The following is a 25,754-nucleotide window of genomic DNA, read 5'->3' as shown; positions in this document are numbered from 1 at the left end:
CCGGGACGGCGGCTCTGGATCCGATCCGTCTGCATTCGCCTGACATTCGTCCCCAGAGCAACGGCTGCTCAGATAGATTAGCCAGATAACGGCGGGCGGGCCGCTATAATGACAGACGATAAGGTCAAACGGCGGCGCACTCAGCCCAGGCTGCAAACATGAGGCCCGGGGGCCAAAACCGGCCCGTCGGAGGCTCCAGTCCGGCCACGCCCCCAAGCAAACCGTCAGAATCACAAGAAAACATGGATTTTTCCTAAAAGCAGTGGGCAGAACACAGCGCCGAGTCCCGAGCTGAGATATATAGAAAACCGGCCTCAAAGCCACGAGGCTGGAGAAACATGCACAGTGTCACGGCTCCAGGGGAGTTCAGGACGTCTCACTGTATTCTGAAGCAGAAGGTTTCAGTAGAATAGACTTTAAGTTGAGATCGCAGCCATTTTCAGCGGCAATTGTTTGGCTTCGTGAAAATACAGCATTAGTCATCGTCTGTGTCACTAGGAAAAAAAAAACTAAAGTAGCTGGAGTTGTGTGTTTTTGCAGGTATTGATGCGTCTTCATCCTGGTGAAAGCTCCTCCAGCAGCCCCGTCGTCCCCGCCCGTCTCTCTCTGCGTCGCCATAACTACTCTGAGCCGATGTTGTTGTGAAAAGCGCAGAACGCCAGCCCGGACGCCAAAACGGCCAGCTTATTGACATGCTGGAGAGCGCCTCAGATGGCTGCGGCCCGTCCCCCCGCAGAGCGGCTCTGCAGCGGCTCCGCATGCTGATAATGCCGCCGAAGAAAAACCCATCAGGTCCTCGCTTTGTGCACGTGTGTGTGTGTGTGTGTGTGTGTGTGTGTGTGTGTGTGTGTGTGTGTGTACGTTTGCATACATCTGCTCTGCGAGAAGCAGTGAAATATGAAGATAAGAGAACAAAGCAGCTGTAGCTCTGCATGCATGAAATGTATACATGTATGAGTGTGTGTGTGTGTGTGTGTGTGTGTGTTTTCTCACCTATGAATCCAGACGAGGGCGGGTTGGGCTGGATGCTCTCCTGAGTGTTGCCCTGAATCACGTCCCACAGGCGCCACACGTAGCCGGGGTGGAGGATGTAGAAGGGCTGGTCGGGGTTCCGCCGGCGGTGCTCCACGTACGGACCGAACAGGTTGTAGTCGGGACTCTCGTACCACTGACCGGGGGGAAGAACACCAGAGACGGACAGGGTCAGTCTCTCTTCAGGAACACAGACAGGAAGACGTTCCCTCTGAGGCGAAGCAGCAGATTCAGCCCCGGACAATGGAGACAATCGGCAGGCGGGAAGAGCCGAGATGGAGGCTGGAGGCCGACAATGGACGCAAAGAAAAGAGGTCAGCTGATAATTTAGGATTCTCATGATGAGCTACATTAGAGCGTGTATGTGCATTCTGCTCAATGTACCGCGTGTGTGTGTGTGTGTGTGTGTCAGAACCTGAACTCACTGACCGTAATTTGCTGCTTCTCCATAATAAAGGAAGAAAACACCGGGCCGTCGACGTGAGCCCGTCTGAATTATGAATGACTTTGATTTTCAAACGCAGCACTAATTATTTGCATTATATAGCAGGAGTTCAGAGACGGACGGCGTGTTTTCCACGGACCGCCGCACCGAGGGCGAGCCGGCGGTTTACGGTGCGGCGGAGAAATGATTCCACTGATTGACAAACAGGAGAGCAGTGAGGTGTGTGTTCTATATATGGTAAAATAACAACCTTCAGATGTAAGCTTCAGGGTTCTTCTTTGCTGTGTTTAAATAATGAACGTTCCCTTTTGACTGCTTTCCTCGTTAGAATTTCTTAGAAAAACAAAATGTTCTGATGCTTCTGGTAACACTTATCTCAGTTTCCAAACATGGAAAATAAAGTCTGCAAATTCTCTATGTATAAGTGCTGTCAATGCAAAATTTGTATATAATTAATCACAAATCTGACCATAATTAAATGCGATTAATCACATTATTTGTGAACTTGTAATCAACACACAAAATCACTAATTAAATACACGAAAATGTCTTTCTGTGAGTCTTAACTGAACTGAAGCAGTTTCTCATCAGAAAACACTAACGCAGGATTTGAACCATCCAGCATGTTAAAGCTGAGCTGCTCAAGGGAAGCCAGTCCCGGGTTCTCTCTGGGCGTGGAACAGTCCAGAACGTCGACGCCTCAGGAGGACGTCTGGAACATTTTCAGATTCTGATCCTCATGATTCAGCTGGACTGAACAGGAGGAGAAACAGGAAAATCACTTTTCTGACCACTTCAGACTAGAAACCCGTCCTCAGAGTTTTATTTTCAGATACTCGGTGTCTCATGCAGGATGTGGTAAATAATGAGGAAAGGCTCAGAATGAGTTGTCCAGCAGGACGGAGCCGTCTCTCTGGGACGAGGCTGAAGACTCGAGTGGTTCATGCTGAAAAGCAAACATCCCCTCTGTTTACTCTCATTTCATTTATTCCTCCCCGGCGTCTTCATGAAGCCGGAAACTTCCTCTTATTCTCACCACATGCAGAGACGAGACTCTGCCGGTGCTGAGAGTCTCGCCTGAGCTTCGGTTCCGACGCTGGTAGGAAACTGACAGAATGAGTCGGGGACGATTCAATAACGAGCCTATTGAATCTAAATCATGAAGACCTGCTGCAGGAGAATCCATTTTAATTGCAAACCTGATCACACAACGCTATGATTTTATTGATTGAGGCCGAAGTGCGTTCCCTGAATAGCAATTATAAAGCAGCCGAGGAGGAAGGAGGTGGAGACGAGGAGGGCGGAGGCAGGACGCAAGGAAAAAAAAACCACACGCTTCACCGACGAGCAAACCTGAACGAGAGTCTTTCAAGGACGGGCGGAAGCCACCGGTCCTCCAGACGCACCTTGAGCAGGTTCAGGGTGTAGGGCGCGGGATCCCAGGCCACCAGGGTCACGTTCTTATAGATGGAGCTGGTGTTGAATCGATACGTGGGATTGGCCAAAATCTGCAGGGAGACATGAGAGGAGAAAAATCAATTCAGCGAGCAGCGGCGGGCGGCGAGCGGCGAGCTATCAGTCCAGTAAAAAACTCTCCAGTGAGTTCAGCTCCTGTAACGCCGGGCACCACGCCGCCCCGCGTTTAATCAGAGGCGACAGCGGCCATGATGGACATCCACACGCCAGAATAACAATGTCCTCCAGAGACCAGAACATCAGGAGTCCGCTTCTCATTCCGGTGGCGTTCAGCGCATGAAAACAGAATGGCGGAGCAGCGTTTCTCTGCAGTGACGGAGGCCGTCTGCAGGTTAATCAGCGCTGGAGGGCTGAACCGGCCTGTGGAACTGAGAGCTGGATTCACTGGAGCAGCTGTTGGCCTGGTGGAGGACACGCAGGTCTGGTTCAGTTCATACGGATCAATCAATAATCAATAATGCAGGCTTTGCTTCCATCACTGGATAAACGTTTTAGATGAATTCATCTCAGTACAGGGCTGAAAAACCCAACACGCCCTATTCAATTCGAACTTCTAAGCTTTGCTTTGGTGGTCTGCTGGCCGAACAGCAGGCTCTTGTGGCCAGTTTTGGTCCACAGGCCTTATGTTTAAGACTCCTGCTTTAGTCTCATATTTCCATCTGGTTTGAGATTTTAGCACCTGAAGATTTTATGTTCAGGAATGTCAGCTTTGATTGGTTTCTGACTCCACTCTTATGGTGAGTTTCAGTCCTCCAGCCAAATAAAACAAGCTTCAGAGAACCGCCGTGGCGTGACACCCCCGCACGGGGCGGTGAGTTTTTTTTTTTTCCTGCTCATGTGGAGGTTGGAGACCGACTTTGTGGACTTGAGCCTGTTGAGATAAGAGCTGAACCCACAGCTCCATAAATAAAAGTGAAACCGGATCGTTTCTTATCGGGAGCCATTCGTCAAGCAGCAGTGAAAGTGACAGCTGGAGCTGAGGCCCGTCAGGAAGAGGAACACCGTCCTATTCAGATGGATGTAGGAAACTGAAACTATTTCAGATGACTGCTTTTTTCCCTTTCAATGCTGTGTGTGTGTGTGGTATTAGAGCAGTATTTATGTGTTCAGACAGAGAAACTCCACTGCTCTTCCTGTAAAAAAATGCCAAAACATCTTTTAATAACACAAAGCCAGTTTTTTGCCGCCACGGCTTTAATCTTTATCTCTTCCTCTCCACATCAGCGTTGTTTCAGTCCTGTTCGGCTTTAAACGTGTTTATGCAGTTTGTGTCTGAGCTTAGAGAGAAAATGACAATAATAAAGCGAGTGAGAGCAGATCAGGCAGGGCAGAGCTCCGTGCTGTTTATACAAATATTTACAGCAGCCATGTCGAGGAGAACTTATTAGACTGGCGCTCCGGATCCTCCCACACAGTCCCACCAAGATTTAAGAGTCATTTTTCTTATTTTATCAACAAGACGGCAGCGCTGAAAGGAATGTACTGCTGCCTTGCTCCACCAGATTTGAAGTGTTTGTGGAGGAATCCCTCTCTCGTCTGATTTCTGCTCTGATAGGAAAAGGCAGTCGACGTTCCCGAGGAGAGGAGTCCTCGCAGGGTCGACCTGTCAGAACCGGAGCCACGCCTCGGCTCTGCGTCACGCTGACCAGAGACACGCTCCACATCCAGCACGAAGCTGGACGTCCATGTGAAGCCAGACAGCGCCGTCATTAGCGGACGCTGCTCGTTGCCTTCTGCATTAGAGCTGAAACAAATGCGAGTGACTGCACGAGAACGCTGCGGCCATTAATGGGTTCATTACGTGCAGAGCCGCACGCCGGAGCCGCGCTGCGGGACGGAGCGCGGAATTAATGATTTACGGTCAGGCATCATTCAGGGATGAACGGCGGCTCACCTGCGAGTTCATGATGCGGATGGTGGTCTTGTTGCCCACGTCTCGCTCGTATCCCTCCGTCGGCGCCGAGTTGAAGCGTAAAACTGCATCGTGGGAGTCTGCGGAGGAAACAGCGACTCATCAACAACCTGACCTTGATTTATTCACGTTAGACTCAGGAAATAGAGGAGCAGGCCGAGTACGGCGCGGTGCTCCCATGAAGCGCTCCCTCACACAAAGCTTTGTTTTATCGATTGACATGAACGACGGTCCACCTCCAGAGAGGCCCGGCGCCGCGCACATTCACTTCCTGCTACACGCGCACACACACAGGCTTCATTTTCTGGATCATTTCCACAACACACACACACACACAGAGAAGCAGTCACCGGCACACAGCGTGCCAGTTACCATGGCAACAAATGACTGCAGAGATGCAAATCAGCCACAGGTTCATAGTAAACAGGAGAGGAGGCGGGCGGCGGCGCTGAAGTGCTCTCCAGCGGCGGGCTGGGGGAACTGAGGGGCGTCGCACCGGCAGCCTCGCCGAGCTGAACGTCCTTCGAAGTCCGGGAGACTGGGATGATGCTCCTGATGGATGGCCGTGGGGATAACTGAGAGCTCATTTGTGGCCGTGCGCCGATCGATCCTTCGGTCGCGGTCGTCTTCCTCACACGCCGAGCTGACGGCAGAATGGATGATCCGTCAGGTTTCCTTCATCACCGCCACCAGCAGCACTGCGCTCCTCCCCCGACCTGCTCTCGCCTCAACGCTCCCAGGGATCCGGGTGTTCCAGCTAAAGAGCAACCAGAGGCTGAAACCCCGGGGAGAAGCATGTTTCACAGCTTACAGATTAATCTTACAAGAGCGGAAGCAGAGGTTGAGGACGACGACTGATCCATGGAGTTCATCCTCTCCACACAGACCTCACTCCTCGTTCAGTTCTTCATTATTTCTGTTTCTTGTGACACGTTTCAGTTTCCATCTATTTTTTTTCCACATGATTAAAAAGTAAAGTTCTCTCTCAATGCCACTTATTGCCTAAATTTTATGTTAAAGTTTTCATAAACCTCTGAATTCACTGAATTAAAGTCAAGAACCCAACTGAAGGGAGAATGCTGAGAACAATGCCGACGGTCACAGGTTGGAATCCCACAGCGGACAGGTCAGCACCATGGGTCTCTGACCTTTGACCCCCATCAGCTCCCGGAGCACCTTAATGTGTCCAGCTGTTAAGTTTCTGGTGTCTGACAGTAACGTGTTTCCCGTTTCTGCTGCAGGTTTGTTTGTAGAAACATAAAGAGTCGTCTCGAGAGTGAAACACTCGCCTGAGCTCAACTGTTATTTCATTTCCAGATTTTTTTATGAGCGAAGATAAAAACTGAGTAAACACACACACATTCACACACACCAGTGCTTTATCAAATACGGCCACTAGAGGTCAGTGTTGTTCACTCATTCATTCATCAGCTTCTCCTCCAGACAGGCAGAAGGGGTCAAAGGTGAAATCCCACACAGATAAAGCCTGGAATCAAACCAGGACCTTCTCCATGTGCACATCTGGAGCCGCTGCAGCCGATTCTGAAGCGTTGGATGCAGCATGAGGCCGTTTCCACCGTCTGTGAAGCTTTAATGCCGATTTATGCGAACCGCTGTGTTTTTAGCTCCTCATCGTTTTTCTGGTAATTCGTGCGCGGCGCTTTGCTTTCCGCCGCAGCTGGATTTAAAATGCTGGAGAAATAACGCTGAGTGACAGAAATAAAAAGCCTCTGACGTCCTGCAGGAATAAAAAGCGACAGACGATCATGTTTCTTCAGACGAACCCTGCTGGTTTTAACAGCAGTAAAGTCCAGATCAGACCTTCAGGGTTCAGGTCTCCTTATGAGAGGTTTTTTCATAGTTCAGAGGTTCGTTTTCTGATTTTGATTTTTGAAACTTGATGAGGAAATAAAACTCGATATGTTCTGAAACACCTGAGTTCATCAAACTGCACCATTAGGTTTAAAACATCTCTCCACACTTAGTCCTGACTGGTTAAAATGAACTGTAATTCTGGACACATGATGGACGTCTTAAAGTGACTTTATAGCAGCTCGATAAGTGAACGCGCCATAACGGTCAATACCGCAGTGAAATGTGATTTACAGTGAAAAACACTGCAGACGAATCGAACATTTTACAGCAGATACACAATAAACACCACGTGTGAGAATACAGGTTGGTTTGATTTAGTCATAATGATGGATAAAATAATAAGCTGGGACAGTGCCTTCTTCATTTCTTCTTAATTTAAATGGGAAATAATTAAAAATCACAAGTGGATCCATGTGCTCTAATATAGCTTCAGTGAGGTTTTGAGAATTCATGAAAATGATGGCGAAAGTTCGCTTTAATCTCCCTATTATCATAGAAACTTGGCCGAGTTCTTCTCATTTTGACTGAATTGTGGAGTAATGATAAATACTACAACACAACGAGAGACTTCTGTCATTTTCTAAATCGACAAATTAATTCTAAAATTCTAAAAGTTTGGTCAGTGTTACACTTCAAAACTGACCTTATTTTAAAATGACGGCCTGATATAGTTCATACCAGCAACTTTAAAAAAAAAAAAATTCAAACGTAAATCATCCAATTTTACCTCCACAAAGAGTTAAATATATTTCTGAAAAGATTCAGTAAAAGCCGGAAAAACTGTTCAAGGGTTGATTTCCCTGCTGTTCTCCCTGCTCGCCACACGGTGGCAGCAACACTTCGCCGCTCTCCAGTGAGAGTCGCCCAGGATGCAGTGAGGCAGCTGACGGTGTGACCTGTGGCTGCAGCAGGATGAGGGTTTTCAGCCGCTTGGGATGAACGGCGGCTCCAGAGGAGCCGTCAGAGATCAACGATTCCCCGCTGAAGAGGAGCAGGAATTAATGCTGCCAAGCTCGTCCGACACTGCGGGGCCGTTCAGTAAATGATCTGACTCAGAACACTGGGCTGGCGAAGCGTCAGTCAGTTCAGATTTTCTGTGATTGATGACAGTTCATGATTCTCTCTGCACCAGGAAGTGCAAATCAAAGATCCTGAGTTCCGTCATGGAGACGGCCTGATGAGCGCCGACGCTCTGCAGCCACTAAAGTAGCACCGAGGTTAAAACCGGGAAGATCTGCCGAGCAGGTGGAGGTTCAGGCCTCCTGCATGCTCAGAGCTCCGACACGCCGCTCTGTCTGAGGAAGTCACCGTGGAGATGAACCCGTAACGCTGAAGCCGAAGCCGGAGCCGGACTCAGCAGCAGTCGGAACAGCTGAACTCACAGCGAAGAGCGGGGAGATATCTGTGATGAGGAGACGCCTGATTGGCCAGCAGAGGGGGGGTGCTTCTTTTTTTTAAAGGAAGCCATCTGTCACCGAGTTCACACTCTCCCCACTTACCCAGACACTGCCAAACACACACACACACACACACACACACACACACACACACACACACACACACACACACACACACACACACACACACACACACACACACACACACACACACACACACACACACACACACACACACACACACACACGCTCAGTCTTGTATTTCTATCCTTGTGGGGACCGTCCATTGACTCCCATTCATGTCTAGCCCCTAACCCTGACCCTTACCCTAACCCTAACCCACACCACAACAAAGCCTAACCCTAAAGAAATGTTTTTGCACTTTTACTTTTTTCAGTAACAACAACATGGTCAAGAAAACACTGTTTCTCCTACTTAGGACCGGAAAAAGGTCCCCACAAGGCACGTCGTTCCACGTTTTGCTATCCTTGTGGGGACATTTGGCCCCGACAAGGATAGAAATACAAGAACACACACACACACACACACACACACACACACACACACACAAATGCCGAGACACAGAGCTGGCTCGGCACACACTCAACTGTTAACAATCAGCCTGACAAGTTAATCAACAAAAGGTACACACAACCAGGAAGTGCCAATCACTGCAGACACACACACCGACCCGATCAGACCTGGACGTCTCCTGAAGACAGATTAACTACATTCCCAGCTGGACGTCTTGTCCCTCCACCACCTCCACCCCCTCACTGTGAAATCAGTGAGCCCTTCAACCCTCCGATGGAAACGTGTCTGGAACCGTCCTGCAGACTCAGCCGGCTGAGTCCTGTTGAGTCATGGGAGCGGGCGCTGGGTTGGAGCGTGGCGAGACGGTTAGTTTGAGGTGTGTTGTAACAGGAATCCTGCTCCCGTCATCAGCAGGCGACAATCGGACGACCTGACGACCAGCCACTCACCGATCTCTTTGCCCAGTCCGGAGCGCAGGATGGCGCCGGCGGAGGTGACCACGGCGCAGGTCTTGAAGCGGCCGAGGTCGGGCCGGTCCAGGGCCCGGGCCGGCACCAGGCGGGCCCAGCCCAGGCCGGAGAAGGGCTGCTCCGAGCCGTCCACCGTGCGGAGCCGGGCCTGGGCCTTCATCTGGCACAGCAGCTCCTTGGCGCTCCGGGCCGGCCGGCGCCGCCCGGCGTAGGACACGTGGTGCTTGTTGGCGGCGACGTAGTCCTTCATGGCGCGCTGCAGCCGGGGGCTCAGCATGTCGGCGGACGCCCGGCCCCTCCACAGCCGCTGCACCACGGAGGCCGACTTGGAGAAGTAGTACTCCTCCAGGTCGGACGAGTCGGCGCCGGCCCTCTGCTCGGCCGTAGTCCTCATTCTGTTCCCCGTCTCCTCGTCTTCCTCCTCCTCTTCCTCCTCCTCCTCCTCGCCGCCGCGGCGTGGCGTGGTGCCGGCTCGGCCCCTCCTCTCGCGGCTCTGGACCGACGGGTCGGAGTGGGAGCCCACGTTCTCGGTCCCGAAGGAGGACCAGGCGGCCAGGCTCTGCGGGTCCAGGTAGTCCTGCCGGGCGCCTTCCTGGCTGCCGTAGACGGCGTAGGGGGCGCCGTCGGGGCCGCGGCTCGCCTCCCGGCTGGCGTCCGGGACCGCCGACCCGGCGGAAGGTTCTGGCTTCGGCTTGCGTCCGGGACGGGCGGTGGTCAGCGGCGTGGCGCGGTCGGGCCGGGCGTGCTGCGGGTGCGAGGCCTGGATGGAGGTGAGGCGCCGCGTGTCGGGGTGCTGGGACAGCAGCGAGCCGGCCGACGTCAGCGGCTCGTCCACTCGCGCCTCCAGGAAGTAGGACAGCAGGGCGAGGAAGAGCAGCACCCAGGCCAGCATCCCCGCCAGCATCAGCCGCCGCCACTGCCTCATGCTGGACTTCATGGCCCGGCGCTCAGCCGGGGTCCGGAGTCAGCGCCGAGCCTCACCTGGACCGAAGCTCCTATCGCCTCCTGCCCATGAGTCTGCCACCGGCAAGCTGGACCCTGCGGAGAGGAGGGAGCTCGTTACTCACAACTGAACAACAAGACCGGAGCCGTTTATCACCAGGAAGCACATTTACAGCCGACAGCAGGAAGAGCGTCAACGCCGCATCAGACACATCAGTACAACGTAAATCATCTCATCAACGCCACAAATGAGCTTTCAAGCTCTCCTGGAACCGATCAGAGAGGTTTAATCCCAGTTTCAGATGGAGCCGGGATGGATGCAGACAGTTGGATGAAAGGTTTGTTCAAACGGAGCGTTTCAGAGCGGCGGAGCGGCGGCCGAGGGACTGATGAGCAGGAGACTCGCTCCACTTCAGAGCAGGACTGCTCATTTTACCGCCGCTGATCAGACACAAAGCTCCGCTCAAAACGGCCGTTCGTCACTGAATACGATCACTTTCTGATGTAAAGGGATCCTACACTTCTGTTTCTCTCTTTATTGCAGCTCTTTGTGTGACTTTTACAGTTGAAACTGCTGCTCGTGTTTGTCAGATAACCCAGAAAAAAGCTTCTTGATTAGCCTCCTTTGTTAGCAGTTAGCAGTTAGCAGTTAGCGTAAAACCTTTAAGAGTCCCTGTGGCTGCAAACATCAAACGGATTTCAATTCAAATCAATGACTGAAAGTCATTATTATCACCAGTTTTCCTTATTGCAGCTTTGATAAAACTCTGCTGTACAAAGTGCCGAGCTCGCCGATGGATTACTGAGAGAAAAATAAAAAAAAGAAGAACAGCAGTGGAGGTGAATAAATGAAGCATTAAATTGCTTCACATCAGAGGACGACAATCCTCTCAAGCACGCTTAATTATGAGTTTTGGTCTCTTAATGTGGGAGCATTTGTCTCTCTGGAGACGGAGCGATGTGAGGATGTGGTGGATGTGGTGGAGGGGTGGAGGAGGGGTGGAGGGGTGCCTGCGTTAAAACACCTCTCGCCCTAATTACAGCTTCCTGTCTGTGTGGCTGCCGGGTCCTGCAGAGAGCAGCAGTGATCTCAGAGCCCCCCGCCCCCCGTCCTCCCCCCCGTCCTCCCCCCGTCCCCCAGACATCCAGGCCTGTCGCCCCGGGGCCGCACAGAAGGTCAAAGCTCAATCGCTGACCCCGGTCAAGCAGGCGGGAAACAGCAGGGAGCAACTGGGCCAGAGGGAGCGGAGTCAGTGTGGAAGAAGGAGAACACTGTGAGCAAGCCGACACATCTGCACACACACTCACACACACACACACACACACACACACACACACACACACACACACACACTGAAGGTCTTTGTCAAAACCTGCAGCATGTGTGTCTTGGTGGGATCGGTGTCAGACAGTAATCTGCCGGGCGGCGTTTCGACATGTCTGCCTCGCCGAGGTCAGATGTTACCGAGAGGAAAATCTGCTAGTTAACACCTGCAAATACAAACACACACACACACACACACACACACACACACAGGAAATACGAAAAGAAAATAAGAAAAAAAGCTGAAAAATGCAGTGGCAACGCAATCAACCAGCAAATGTCATCTATATGCTCCACTGCTCACACACTCACACACACACCTCTGTCAGTGAGTGTGCGCCCCCAGGCTCGTCGCGTCAGCCCGTGTGTGTGTGTGTGTGTGTGCGTTGGAGTCTCCCTCACCTGGCAGTAATCAGGATGTGTGTTTGAGTGAGTGTGTGGCACAGATGGAGAGGCGGGGGCGAAGACGGAGCCGCACAAAGAAACAACAAAACGGGAAACATGGAGGAGAGACGCTGCCAGACTGAAGATCTGGACGAGACCCAGGCCACGAGGGACGAGAGGCGGCGCAAAGAGCAGAAAGGAAAGGCAGGGTGGATGTATGGCGGCTGGAACAGAAAGGCAAACTGCAGTTCTTTGTGCAGGAGACAAAGGGTTCGGTGTTTTGTCCTTCTGTACGCAGCAGGTGCAAATAACTCGACAGCCGGATGAATTTCACACCTGCATCGCGCAAAAAGGGAAATAAATAAATAAGTGAATGAAACCAGTCTGAAAGTGGGAATTGGTTCTTAGCAGCTGTTCCCAGAGGATTCTGGGAGGGGAGAGGAGCGTGTCCAGACACTGGCTGCTTCCATCAGCCCAAGAAATCCACAAAATCTAAATGTGGGATTTAAAAGCTGGTAATGGAAACGCCTACATTCGAAAAACCTCGAAAAACATGGCTGCAACGTTTTTACTCTCATGAGGAGGTTTTTCCAGGCCTGCTGGTAAAGAAGTGAATCACTGAAGTCTAATGGAAACATTCTTTCATCATTTACAGTCAGTGACTTGACGTTTGGCATTAGGAGACCAGGGTTGCCAGGTTGGAGCGTTTCTGCCCAGTCGGGCTTCTTTTGAACATGATGGGCTGGAAAAACAGTAACGATCAATTAAATCACAGTCAGCTGGGTTCAGGTGTCTGGTTTTTCATGGTTCATGCTGGAATTGAATTTGAGCAGCAGCAGTGATCCAGTGGTGGAGAGTCTGTGAGCCTGCTCCTGCTGCCTTTTGTCTTCATTTATTCTGTGCAGCTGAGTGTTTATGGAGAGTCTTCCATTGGGAAAATACGAGTTAAGTATTGAGTTGAGCGAGTTTTACATTGCACTGGAAACGGAGTCAGATCTGGCAACCCTGAACGTGACCAGATGTTCTGCCAGATCCCCCATGAATGACTGGGGCTGAGCTCTACCTGGACACGCCCCCACAGCGAGAACATGCTAACTCCACACAGAAAGGTCCCTGAAGCCAATACCCAGGTGGCGGTGCTCACTGGTGGCGCCATCAGGGCCGCTCCACGTTCCCCTTCAGGGGAAACGCTCCAAAACGGCAAACAGCAGTACTTCATGCTTGTCTGGACAAAACTGGAGATGGTCCTGTTATCGGTTGTTTTTATGAACATTTTCTTTGCTATACTCTGAGTCTGAGCCGGTCCAGATGAAACCGGGCAGCATGTGATCCCTGATCTCCGGCGATCTCCATCCAGAGATCCGCCTGCTATGAATCGAGCAGCGCTGTGTTCTATACACCCCAGAGGAGGAAAAGGCAGGATTTGAAAGTGCTCCGCTGCAGATTCTGTACGTTTGTGGCAGAAATTAACAATGGCAGCATTGTACTTGTAAGACCCGTTCAGAAAATTACAGATGACAAGGTCAGGAGCTCCAATTAATCTCTATGGAAACCGGCGAGGTCTGACGTCCCGTCCGACCGCACAGCTCAGTGAATCATCCCACTTTCTCTGGAATTAATCTGATCGCACTATCATCTTCAGAGGCCATTTATATTCTCTGCTTCTTCTTTTTTTTTTTTTCCTCCCAGAGACGTGGCTGAACATGCAGCGGGGTATCTGTGTGTTGTGGTAAATGGAAGGGGGGTGGTGCTGGGCTCGTTGCGGTCCAGCTCGCCGGGAGAACATACATCCACACGCCGTTTAGAATCGTTCCTGTATAAAACATATGTGGCAAAAGGCGAGGCAGGCGCTGCACGGCTGTGTGTAAAATGAGCATTTCAGAGGCTTGCTAGGCGTTTTGGACGGGCTAGGCACACCAGGGGATTAGTGGCTAAAACTGTCTGCGCGCACAAAGACACACATTTGCATACGCATTCTTCCAGAGAGGATGATAAAGCTGCACGGAGACACGGTCCCGCTTTATGAATCCCGGCCATTGAGGGCCTGAATGCACGTTTACAAGCCTCATTTCCACTCCCATTGTCGGCCTGGAGCAGACATGGCCGCCCTCCGAACGGCTCGTGGACGGACTGACGCTCGCGCCCGCTCGGCCACGCTCATTAAGACGTGCAGATGAAGAGCGCCGCCGAGGAGCCACGGCTTCACTGGTTATCTACAGCAGCATCGCTACGCTCGTCTGGAGCCGCCGTCATTCAGCAGCGGGACGATAGTAACGGACCGTACAGCGCCGGGACGCAGGACGGCTGAAACCTGGATTTACTGCAGGACCACGCAGAAATAAACCCTGCTCCACGCCAGGGCGACCGGATCAGCTGGATCATTTTGTAGCTGGCGGGTCTACAGATGACGGTTTAACACAGGATCGCCCAAGGCCAGATCCATGTCTGAGTTCTTCAAAATTAGAATACTCGTATTGTTCTAAATGTTTGCTGAGCTCAAACTTCACCTCAATCTACAAGAGCTCGTCCATCCTGAGAAAACGTGGACTTAAGAGAACACTGTGTAAACGCCTGAATTCCAGATAAACACTTCAAATGAAGCAGCCTGTACTTGTAGCAACGATAGTTTGATCTCGCAGTCAACGAAATGATACTTATACCTGCTGCTTTGTCGTATTGGAGTCACTCCTGTGTGGATTAATAAGTTAGTTAACATTAGAGAGCGAACACACCGAGTTAGCTACAATACTTCTGGAGTTTCAAACTGAGGTGTTCCCCAAAACTAACCTTCAGTGTTTGAAATTCAGCTGTGTTTCAGCAGCATCTTGTTCGGATTATCAGCGTCTCCTACCAGCTTTTATCCGAAAGGTTCAATCAGCTCTCAATGCAGTCAGAAGACACTTTCAGTCGTTTGGTTGCTTTAATTGATTTTGGCGAAAAAGGCAATAATGTTTGACATTCAAACAAAAATGTACTTTTGCTACTTTTAGTATTTTCAAAAGAAGAATTTGACCCAATAACTTTCACTTGTATTGGAGTCACGTTTGAAAAGGAGCATCAATACTTTGAAGGAATGGAGCCGAGCACTTTGTCCACCACTGGTCAGGAGCCTCACGATTTGACAGCCAAGCAGAGATGACTACTGATTAGAGTCACACACACCCCGAAACTGCTTAACAGTGAAATATAAAACATAAAAAATAGAATCAAGACATGTGTGCTCGGATGTGACATAAAACTACCATTAAATTCAGATTAAAGGAGTGGAATTTCTCTGGTTTCTGGAGCAATGCTGACAGATTCATCAGCTCGCTTTATACGACTTAACCTTTACCGATTATAAGACGATAAAACTAAACATGATGAGCGGGATCCCCCTGAACTGCTGCTGACATTTAGAAGCGTTTGTAAAATGACTCATTTGAACGGAAACAAAAAATAAAGTGCTGTAATGTAAAAACCCGCAGACAGGAACAGAAGCAACGGAATCAGTGAAGCGAGTCTCACTTTGATGCAGAGCCGTTTAGAAACAGCGCAGATTTCAGCCTCAACCGCGATCGGGGTCGCCAGGCGGGGAGGCGCTTGAGGTTTTTCTGTCTTTTGAACTCCAGCTGAGAATTCAGAGCATGACAGCTTCTTATGGTTTGACTTGATGACATAGGTGTCTGTGTGTGTGTGTGTGTGTGTGTGTGTGTGTGTCTGAACAGGAAGTCAGCAGTTCATTATGCACGGTGAAGCTGCTCGGCCTCAGCAGCTCCTGGCTCCGCGTTCCACCTGCCCCACACGTCACTTCAGGCCGGTTCACCCTACAGCCCCCATCCCCTCCCTCCGCCCCGGGGTCGCGCTGCGCGGCGCCGGCTGCAGCTGGACGTCAGAACCCGTGTGGTCGGAGAACGCTTACATCCCGCTTTAAAACACAGGGTGCGTAGAAACGACTGTCGTACGGCGAGGCTCTCTGGACGTCTCCAGAATAGAAACCCTGCTGCAGAACGTTTATAGCCATGTATGTATTTTACGTAACCACATTGCCTGAATCCCAGCATGCCTTGCTGCGTGCGGCTCGCTGCAACAGTCTCAGTGTTCTGAACCACAGCTGCCAGGTAAGTACAGGCCTGGAGGGAGTACGGTCGCACACCACCTCGCAGGAAACACTTTTCCACAGCGGCCAGGGGAATCCGGCAGGATCCTTCAACCTGTAAACGCTCACCTGGAAAAAGCCTTTCTGAAATGTACAGAGAGCGCTCCGTCAACGCTGCGGACGGCGGGCAGCAGGAAGTACGACAGAGCGGATTCATCTGGGCCAGGGGTGTTCAACCTGCGGTTCCGGAGCCACATGTGGCTCTTCAGTCCCTCTGTAGCGGCTCCATGAAGCCTTCACCACATGAAACCTGAATAAACTTTTAACTTATGCTTAAATTATTATATGATTCATCACTCGTCGTTCAAAAGGGATTCAAAAGAGGGAAAAATAGCAAAAACCACAAGAAATGGGGGGAAAAAAAGTTACAGAACAGCTTAAAAAACCTGAAATTTCTCCAACTTCTAACATAAGAAAATGAAATATGGCAGGAGAAAAGCATAGAAACTGTTTAAAAAGAGGTAAAATGGCTAAAACTGCTATAATTTAAACACTGTCAACAAAAGAAACCTAAAAACAGGAACAAAACTGTTAGAAACCGGCACAAAAATAGGTTCAAAGTAATGAAATTTCATGATTGCATTATAAAATCTAGTTTTTGTTTGTTCATCAAAACCAAGAGTGAAGCTTCCTGAGCTGCATTCGCCTCATTTTAAAGGTTTCAAATGTTCTTTATGGCTCCAGAACTGCTGGACTTGACGGAAAGTCACTGAAATGTCTCTTTTGGTCATACAGGCTGCAGAACCCTGGTCTGGGCTGTTTACATGCAGGCAGCAGCTGAAGACTGCTACATCCACACAGCGGGGCGATCTGAAACTGAAGAACTGTGCACATTTCCCAGGGTGCAACACGGGCTGGAGCCTTGTTCCTCATGAAATATTGACCCCACAAGACTGAGGCTGTTCTCCAAGTGAGAAAGTAAAGATGTTTTCCTTTAATGTTCACCTTGCTGCACTTCAAGCGCTTTCCAGCGGCTGAGAGCCGATACATCACAGCGAAGCTATAAAAGCTCCAGGACAGGTTTGCTTTTGCATTCTAGTGCCGACAGAATTGTGTGGTCAGCAGAGACATCTGAGATTTCTCTGAATTGAAGATATCTGAAATTCCAGTGCAGCTCTCCCTGGAATATGAACAGAACACGATATAAATGCAAATACAGTATGTGCCTCATGCCTGGAGGAAAATTGCTTTTCCAGAGCGGCATTTCAGGAGGGAGATGCTGGGAAGCAGTCTGAAACACAAGTGGGTGAAGGGTGGGTGGTGCTCCTCCACTACTGGGACCCGCGGCTATTTATGAACCTGAGCGGCTTTTTTTGGGCGAGCGCAGCGAAATCACACGAGACGTGTTGAAGATGGATTTATGTTCCCCGCCCGCGTGTCGAAACGGCTGCGAAGCCGAGAAGCCCCTCATGAGGAGCTCCACCAGCCTGGAGAGGGGGCCTCCAGGCGGGGGTGCCCCGGACGCATGCTAACTGCTCTGCATATTCATAGGTTTGGGCTAAAGAGGCTGCGGTAGTCTGCAATGGACGGATGTGTTCTTCAGAGTGGAGCAGAGTGTGTGTGTGTGTGTGTGTGTGTTCTCCATCTTCATCTAGTGAAACACAGCGATATCAGAGAACAGCATCAAGTGCCACTGAAACCTCCTCCCAGTCCTGAGCATCCTGCTCCCATCCCCACATCGACAACGCTCGGTCGTCATGGAAACAGGCTCGCCAGTTGGTGCGCCGTTTGGACCAAACAGCAAAGGTAGGTGTGAACGCAAACTGTAGTAACCACGATTAAAAAAAAAAAACAAAAAAACCTGCGCTCGGTCTGTTCAGAAAGCCGACGGCGCGTCGAGTTTTCAGCTCAGAGAAGGAAACGTAAACAAACAGGATTCAGAGGAACCGGACCCTGAAGCAGGCCCTGCTCAACGCGCCTCGGCGTGGTGTGAGGGTTTCTATTCAGACGCCGTTCATCCAAACGGGGAACCAAACAGGAAACACAGAAGCCCCATTTACACAGCGTTTCAAGTGAAAACGTCATTTTTACGTTTCAGTCTCGGAAAACTTTGAGCAACGTTTCAAAACGGCGTCTGTTTACACGGAACAGGCAGAATGTAGTTTTCCTGTAGGGCCACTAGTAGGAGCTGTTTATACAAACAGGGGAGGACAGGGAAGACTGGCGCTCCTGAAACCGTCTTTCTTGGCCATTTTGTTCACTCGCTGCTTGTTTGTCGGAACAAACTGTGTCTTCAGGAGCGTGGATCGCAGAGCTGCTGTTAAATTCACACTGCATTCATCGTTATGAATTAATCCTCTCACACGAGCACAGAGGGGTTTCACTACGGCGCCATGCATCGGCTAAAAGCTGGGCTTTCTCTCGTGTACCGTGTTTTCAGAGACACACTCCGTGACCGGCAGCTTCGAGCAGGCAGGAGAGGCGGTTTGCTCGTGCACGGCCCTGGACGGCGCCGCCCGCCCGCCCGCCCGCTCGCTCCGGCCTCCGGAGCGGCCGTGGGGACCGAGTGCGAGCGTTTGATTTCTGACACGGGTGGACAGCTCGCGCCGAGAGCCGCTTCGGAGGAACCGTAACCCTGCGTTTAAGGCTGGAGCGCTGTCACAGCGTCTGACATCCGCTCCCCGTGCAGTTTCCCAGAGTCGGAGTCGGCGGGGGCGCTTCGGGGGCAACGTCCAAAAATACAAACTCAATGTGAAATCAAGCATCAGGCGATCGTCACGCAGCCCGCACGGTCCTTCCAGAGACACAGCTGCAGATCACAGAGGAAGGCAGCATCCGTCAGGCCACACCCCCAGCCTGTTCTCCAGAAGTCCTGTTTTCAGAGGCTTTCAGCAACGCTGTCATGTAAACAGACACCCAAACCGAAACAGTGTGGAATAAACAGGAGCTGAAAGAAGCGTCACTGAATACGTCTGGATTAAATCCCGTCTCTGACCTGCTGAAGGTCCTGAAGCAACTTCCTCCCAAAGCCGCAGTTCAACCCTCCCATTAGAGACGGAGATCAGCGAGCCATCAACCACACACTTCAGGAAAGTCCAAACTCCACCGTCCAAAAGGAGAAGATCAAATTAAGGAGCTTTATTAGTCTGTTGGAGGTTTTACCTGAAGGAAATGAATCCTGCCGGAAAGCTCACATCTGATCGAGACAACGGAACCCGATCGGACACGTAAATAAATGAGTCACTGCATCTCGAGCGGCGTCCCCGCGGCCTCCGCCCGGGGGCCGACGGGGTTATTACCGCGGCCACAGCAGACTTCGCCCTGTGTAATTACACCGACTCCACTGCACTTCATCACATCTTCCGTCCCCACAGAGCACGGCGAGCAGGACGAGCCACGGCGGGAACGTTTTCCGTGGACGGAGGAGAGACGGCGCTCGTGTTCCAGCTGTCTCTGCAGCTAATTGGCTTCTGGTCCAGTCACGGAGGGCGAGAGTGGGACGGCGGGCCGACAGGACCGATGATTTATTGTGCCGCTGTGTAAATACACTGTCTGCGTGTGTGATGGATGGAAGAATTATTACTTCTTGCTCCCAGAGAGAAGACGAAATCATCCCGGGTTAAAGTCAGCCTATAAATCCCGGTTTGATCCTGTGGCTTCCTCAACGCCATGACATAATGAGAGGCTTCCTCCGCTCACCTTCCTGCCCCCCCCCCCTCAACGCTCAACGCTCGCCGTCTTCTGTGACCTACATTCAGCCGAGCTGCCATGCATGCAGATGGAGGCGCAGACAGCGCTGCTCCCCTGGATGTGCTCCAGTCTGTTTCCTCCACAGTCACTCACTTCAAGGCTCCCACGCTCTCGCCGGAGTTAATATTGCATCCGCTGCCGTGTTCCTGCCCGTGCGAGTCAACGCGCGTGTTTCACTGTGCTGCCGGTATCGGCGTGCAGATGTGACTCGCCACCAGCAGCGGATCGACCGTCTTCCTCACCGCCGAGGCCATCCCGCCGCCGCCGGGCTCGCCGTCGCACAGACACCTCCACCTCCGACTGACGGCGAAGGAAGAATTCAACCTCGGGCTTCCCGGGGAGACGCTCGGGAGGAATGCAGAGCTCCGGGCGACGGCAGCCTGCATGGACTTGCGTGTACTGCATGTCAGCACGGGCAGTCAGCCCATGAGCAAACGCACGGCTTTCAGCTCCAAGTACAAAGACAAAGGCTCGCTCGCTCAAAAGACTCCACTGTACGCCGAAGGCATTTTAATTAACGGATCATCACAGTGTGGCATACGAGGCTGCACAGGAAACACGCCTGTCAGAGTGATGGAGCGTCCAGAACACACTCCAAACACCACGGAGTAACCCGCAAATGTGACGATGGAGGACAGGTTCCTGTCTTTTCTGAGGACACATCCAGGAGACTCGGCTTCCTGCTGTGGAACACAGACGAAGAGCTCTGCTTCCTCAGCCTTTTCCCAGGCAGGACAAACAGTCTGGACGACTGCGATACGGAGGATTCTCTGTGTTGTGTCTTACTACCCGACTCATCCGAAAAGCAATCACAGAATCGAATAATGTGGGACTGAAGGAGCCATTCAACACCGGCTCAGCGGCTCCATCGCTGCTGTAAAGGCAACGGCTGCTCTGGGCGACGACTCGCCGAGCATCCTCATTAAAGTCTGCGCTTTACTACACACACTCACAACACACGCTTCAAACTACACACACACACACAGTATAAACTACACAAATAAAACAAACGTTTTTTCACTACCACAAAATGACCTGAACTACACACTCAAAACAAATCAAGTAGCATGAAGCTTAGCTTGTAGTTAAACCTCCTCATCCTCAGAGGTTAAACTACTGAGAGACATCGTTCTGACTGCTGCTTCAAAAGTCTCCGCTGGTTGAGTTGCTGGTTGAGTTGCTGGTGTTGAACCAACAGGAGGTTTTTGTTCCGGCCTCAGACCTACATGACAGCTGGTCTTGGGTCTGCATGGCCACAGAGCCAGTTTTATTTCCCTAAGATACCACATTTAAAATACTTCTAAAAGAATAAAATAAAAAGGAGAGAAAACTGGATCCAGTCACGCTGCAGACTAGATGAATTAGTTCAGAGAGAAACATTTATTCTGTTCCTGAAAAATGAATCCGCACTCCCGTTCCTCAGTTTCGACACCAGCAGCTCAGGAACCAGGAGGCCTCCTGGATGCTGCGCCGTCGGTCTGCTCATGAGAACACGGCAGCGGCGTGGAGGCTGGAAAACCATTCCTACGGCGAGAGGACCGACACGGCGAGGAACCACCGCAGCATTACTGCAGGCGTCCAGAACTCCTCTCCACACCGCTTCAGAGTGAAAGGAAGCAGCGGGAAGAAAGAACGGATTACCTGAAGCCCTGAAGCCCGGCCGAGCCGCCAGCTCACCTTTCCACAGACAACGATTCACCTCTGGCAAACGACAAAGACCACGAAGAACAGCTGGTAAAAGAAAAGTCAGAAGCCAGATACGACCAAGTTCTGCTCTTACTTTATTTTACCTCAGTAGGGCTGTAATTCATGAATTTATAATCTTGTTTACGTCAATTGCTCTGAGGATAAATTCATCTCTACGTCTGTATGAACACATGGTCCAATCAACAAACACATGCGTGCGTGCGTGCGTGCGTGCGTGCGTGTGTGTGTCAGATAGGCGTGCACGTACTTGGTCTTTTGAAATCCTTGTCAACTGATTCTAAACTGCCTTTACCTGCCTGAAAGCCGCCTGTTTCCTGCCGCAGGTCATTTCTTCCAGCAGCAGCAGCAGGAAGTTGTTGATGGGTGACAGTTTGAGCTTGTCAGCAGAAAACCTTCCTTCTTCCTGCCTGAGATTCTATCTACAGAAAAGCTTTCAGAGAAATCTCAAACAACAAGAAGTTCGTCTGAAGCCGCCGCACTTCTGGTTTGGAGTTAAATGTTAACTTTCCTCCGTGAATAAGCATTTCTATGCAGAAGTACAGAAAGCACAGGTACTTATGAGGGTTTGGTTCCGTCAGAATGTCTCTGGGTGGCGTCGGGACTCCAGGCACGAGGGCCGGAGCCTCCAGCTGCTGCGACACCGGCTCCAGCAGTAACTCCATTAGGCCTGATCCCACAGAGACGGATCAGGCCGGTCCCGTCCCCTCCTGCCCTCCTTCAGCTTCACTACTGATTATATCAGCAGGACCAAAATGTCTGCTTTTGCAGAAGTGCGCTGAGAAAATCATTAATCTTCCTTTCGGGAAGCAGCTACGCCCAAAAAGCGGCTGAGAGGTGCAGGGAAGCGGGAGTCTCTCACACACCTGTCACTGTCCATCTGCTGGGGGAGAATTCACGGCCGAGTGCCGACGCTGGGAGGCACCCCCACCCGCCACACCGCCCAGCGCCGCCGCCGCCGTCTGCAGAGAAGCCACAGTCCAGAGGGCTCACCCGGGCCGATCGGGCCCGGCAGAACGCAGGACGCGTTTCATTTAGACCAGCGCCGAAGAGGGAAGACGCCGGCTCATCTGGAGGGAGTAACCAGACCGGAGAAAGTCTTCGTCCTCGTCCACCGGCTGCTCGGCGTCCAGACGGCGGGCAGAGTCCGGTGACGGGGGAATTACAGCACCTCACTCGGCGAGGCCGAACCAGCGATCCTCGTGTTCAGTTCAGAGGAGATGAAAGGAGAGCCGAGTCCGTCTGACCTCCAGAGCACATCCTCTTCTGATAAATCACGGCTCACGACGACCGGCTTCCACGCCGCAGAGCCTCCTGAACACTTCCTGCCAGCGGCAAGGTCCCGCCAAGGAAACCAGCTCCACACCTCATCACGGCCCATAAATCCAGCGGGAGCCCGGCGCCCTCCGCAGACTCCAGCCCGCGTGAGAAAATAAAGAGAGTCTAGTTAAAACGCCGTTTCACTCCCTTTCCCTGGCAGGAAGTGTCTGAGCTCGTATTTTTAGACTTTCAGGCTTCAAAACTGATTTCTGAGACGGAGGAACAGGGTTGGTTCGGGGAGCGGACGTTAATGCCTGAAAAGATGCTGACAGGATTCATTCGTATCAGCTTCAACCACACAGGCTGTTGCATTCGATGAAAATAAAAAAAAAAAATGAAATAACCATGCTTAGCTGCAGAGAACAAGCCCCCTAATCTACAGCTCAACAGCCATTTTCAGACGGCTTAACCTCCATAATCTGCCTGAACTCTGGACACTGGCTTCTAAACACGGACCGCGATTAGACGCCTCACACAGACTTACAGACAACTATGAAAGCAACGGCGCAATAAGCTCCTCAGACATGGCGCGTCCCTCCAGACGGCGTCCCGGGGGACACACACCGACTCCATGTTTCCCCTCAGCCGCTGCAGGACGGCCATGTGTTCCCCAGCGCTCGCGCTCGCGCCCGGCCGGGACTGAGGGGCACAGCTGGTCCCGAGGCCTGGGGGATCGGGCTCAGATAACTGCTGGTCTGGCCGGTCGGAGCGCATCTGAAATTACACCTCCACCTTCCCAGAGAGCGCCGCCCGCGCAGACCGTCCGCCGCCTCCCGGCAGTCTGGAGCGGACGGCGGTGAAACCGGAACTCCGGACAGCGGCGGATAAGCCCGACGCCTCAACACCCTCAGGACCCCGGCGGAGGTTCGGCAGCAGACACGCTGTCCTGTTGCTGGCCCAACAGCGACTTGGAAACCTCAAAGCTCAACTAATCCGCCTCAAGGCCGTCGAGCCCGAGGAAACACACATCACTGAGCTCCAGCTGAGAGGAGGATGCTGCGTCTGCGGTGCTGCGGAACACGGAGCCGTCGACGCAACAGTGAAATGACGTGGAGAGGAAATCAGCTTCAGGAAGTACAGTGGAAGAAGAACAGTCCTGGAAGAAGCTTCTTCGATGTGCAGATCTGCAGCTACACATCTGTTACACACACACACGCACACACACACACCCTGCATCCCCTCACAGAGACGCTTCCTGCACCTCGACCTTTCCTGACCGGAGCGGCTGCTTCTCTCAGCGCCACACACTCCGTCAGATGAAGCCACGTTTCCACTGAGCTCTTCAGGTGATGTGGAAACGGAAACCGCGTGGAACTCCACCTGATGGCTGAACGCTCGCCACCACACACACTCTCTTCCTCACATCAATCGCGCCGTCCCTCATCTGAGCATCACTCTTTGTTTTCCTCTCTTATTAGGCCACCGCTGCCTGCATCAGTATTTTTAGAGCAGCGTTTCTCGCTGCCGCCGCTCTCCACGCATGAAAACAGGAAAAAAAGACTACCTGCACTGACTGACGTGTTTGTCTGGAGTGTGAATGAATATTCTCACACCGCCGCCTCGGAACTGTTACAAGCCGCTGATCACTTTAATTTATCCGTGTTTATCTCTGCCCAGCTGGCTGCAGCTGCACACACACACACACATTCACACACCGCTGTGTGTTTCAGTCCCACAACAGTCAGACAGGTGGAGAGGGAACAGGTAAACTGAGAAACAAACAGCGCCGCCCCAGCACCTCCAGCCACGTGCGCACTGAGCCGGAGAGCTGGGTTCTGCAGGACTTGTGAAGGAACCGCTGGAAGCCTGCCTCGTTGCGGCGCTCCGAGGCAGAATGAAGGTGCGTGCGGAGACGGCGGCGCTCCCGCACACCTGCGCCGCGTCTGCGGCGGCGGAGGCAGGGCGCCACGTTTCATCCAGCTGCAGAGACAAAGAGGTGCCAGCCGGCACATCGCCGTAATTAGACAGCTCTGTGTAAACGCATTAATGCAGCAGCCCTGCCAGAGCCTAAATGCTTGTGCAGGCTGGCGGCGTGCGTCTACAAACCCATTAGTGCGTTCATAATGCGGCGCCAGAGAGCGGAGAAGCAGCAGCTCCGCTTCACCTGCTCCACCGGAGAGCCTTCTGCAAGGCTCCCCGGGAGGTGGACAACTCAGGCCGCCATGGTCAGAATCCCCCAGAATCCTCTCAGGACAAGAGCCGACCTGAACCATGAGCTGCTGCAGCGGAAAACATCTGGTTCTCCCTGATGCAATAAGACTTCAAGGCGAGGTGAGGCTGTGGATGCAGCACAGAGGACGCTTCACCAGCCGCCTGCTGAGGACAGCTGTGCGAGTGTGTGTGTGTGTGTGTGTGTGTGTGTGTGTGTGTGTTCTCACTGCGATGGGTTTCAGCCTCTGCTGCTGTCGCTCTTGAAGGTGATTCGTGTGTAACTCAGATCAGCCGAGTGATTCAGTGTCTTGGTGCAGATGTGCATCCAGAGGTGTGTTGGTTCAGATGATCGAGTTCTCCCCCGAAACACACATTTTAATCCCGCTGCGTTGTTCTCCAGCGAGCCCCACATCCTGCAGGGTGGTAAACGCTGGATTGAGAGGCGAACATGTGACACGCTGTCAGAGACGGCCGATAAGAAGACAGATGTTTGAGCAGGGACGCAGCATTGTCTGAGCGGGGAGTTCACCACCACCTCTGCAGAACTGAAAACATCAGGACACACACACACACCCACACACACCTCAGCTGTCATCCTTCCAGCCTCGTGTTTGCTTTATGCCTCCAGATAATTAATCAAAATCCCACCAAACTTTCAACCACTCTTCCTCTGAATGGATTAGTGTGGCAGACAAACATCTCACGTTCATGATGTTTCCATTGAGAAGCAGAGGTTCTCTCATCAGGAAACAGGAAGCAGCAGTAGAACCTGAGGCCACAGGCTGAAGCTGAAGCCAGCGTTTTCTCTCTCTCACAGCTTCTTCTGAAAACTCTCCTGGAGTTCCTGCTTTGAAGCGACTGGGTTTCTTCCCTTTAATGAAGGTCGCCACATCAACCTGCAGAGTTTTTACAGCAGCTGCAGCTCCCGTTCCAGCCGGAGTTCAGCCCGTTATCCCACCC

General features: G+C 51.9%; 1 protein-coding gene across 2 annotated transcripts in view; it reads right to left on the bottom strand.

Annotated features, from left to right (window-relative positions):
- Window positions 1–25,754, bottom strand: part of st6gal2a (ST6 beta-galactosamide alpha-2,6-sialyltranferase 2a) — a 33,580-nt gene that overhangs the window by 6,453 nt on the left and 1,373 nt on the right. For both annotated transcript variants that reach the window (XM_030111872.1, XM_030111873.1), the window contains exons 2-5: window positions 9,121–10,179; window positions 4,848–4,945; window positions 2,884–2,985; window positions 994–1,168 (exon numbers count right to left, since the gene is read on the bottom strand). In XM_030111872.1, the coding sequence (XP_029967732.1) occupies window positions 994–1,168; window positions 2,884–2,985; window positions 4,848–4,945; window positions 9,121–10,078 (1,333 nt within the window). In that variant the 5' untranslated portion in view covers window positions 10,079–10,179. The remainder of the gene's footprint in view (window positions 1–993; window positions 1,169–2,883; window positions 2,986–4,847; window positions 4,946–9,120; window positions 10,180–25,754) is intronic.

The sequence above is a fragment of the Salarias fasciatus genome, chromosome 16 (assembly GCF_902148845.1).
Source record: "Salarias fasciatus chromosome 16, fSalaFa1.1, whole genome shotgun sequence".
Classification (NCBI taxonomy): domain Eukaryota; kingdom Metazoa; phylum Chordata; class Actinopteri; order Blenniiformes; family Blenniidae; genus Salarias; species Salarias fasciatus.
The sequence above is the reverse complement of the archived record's forward strand: the minus strand, read 5'-3'. Positions and strand labels throughout refer to the sequence as shown.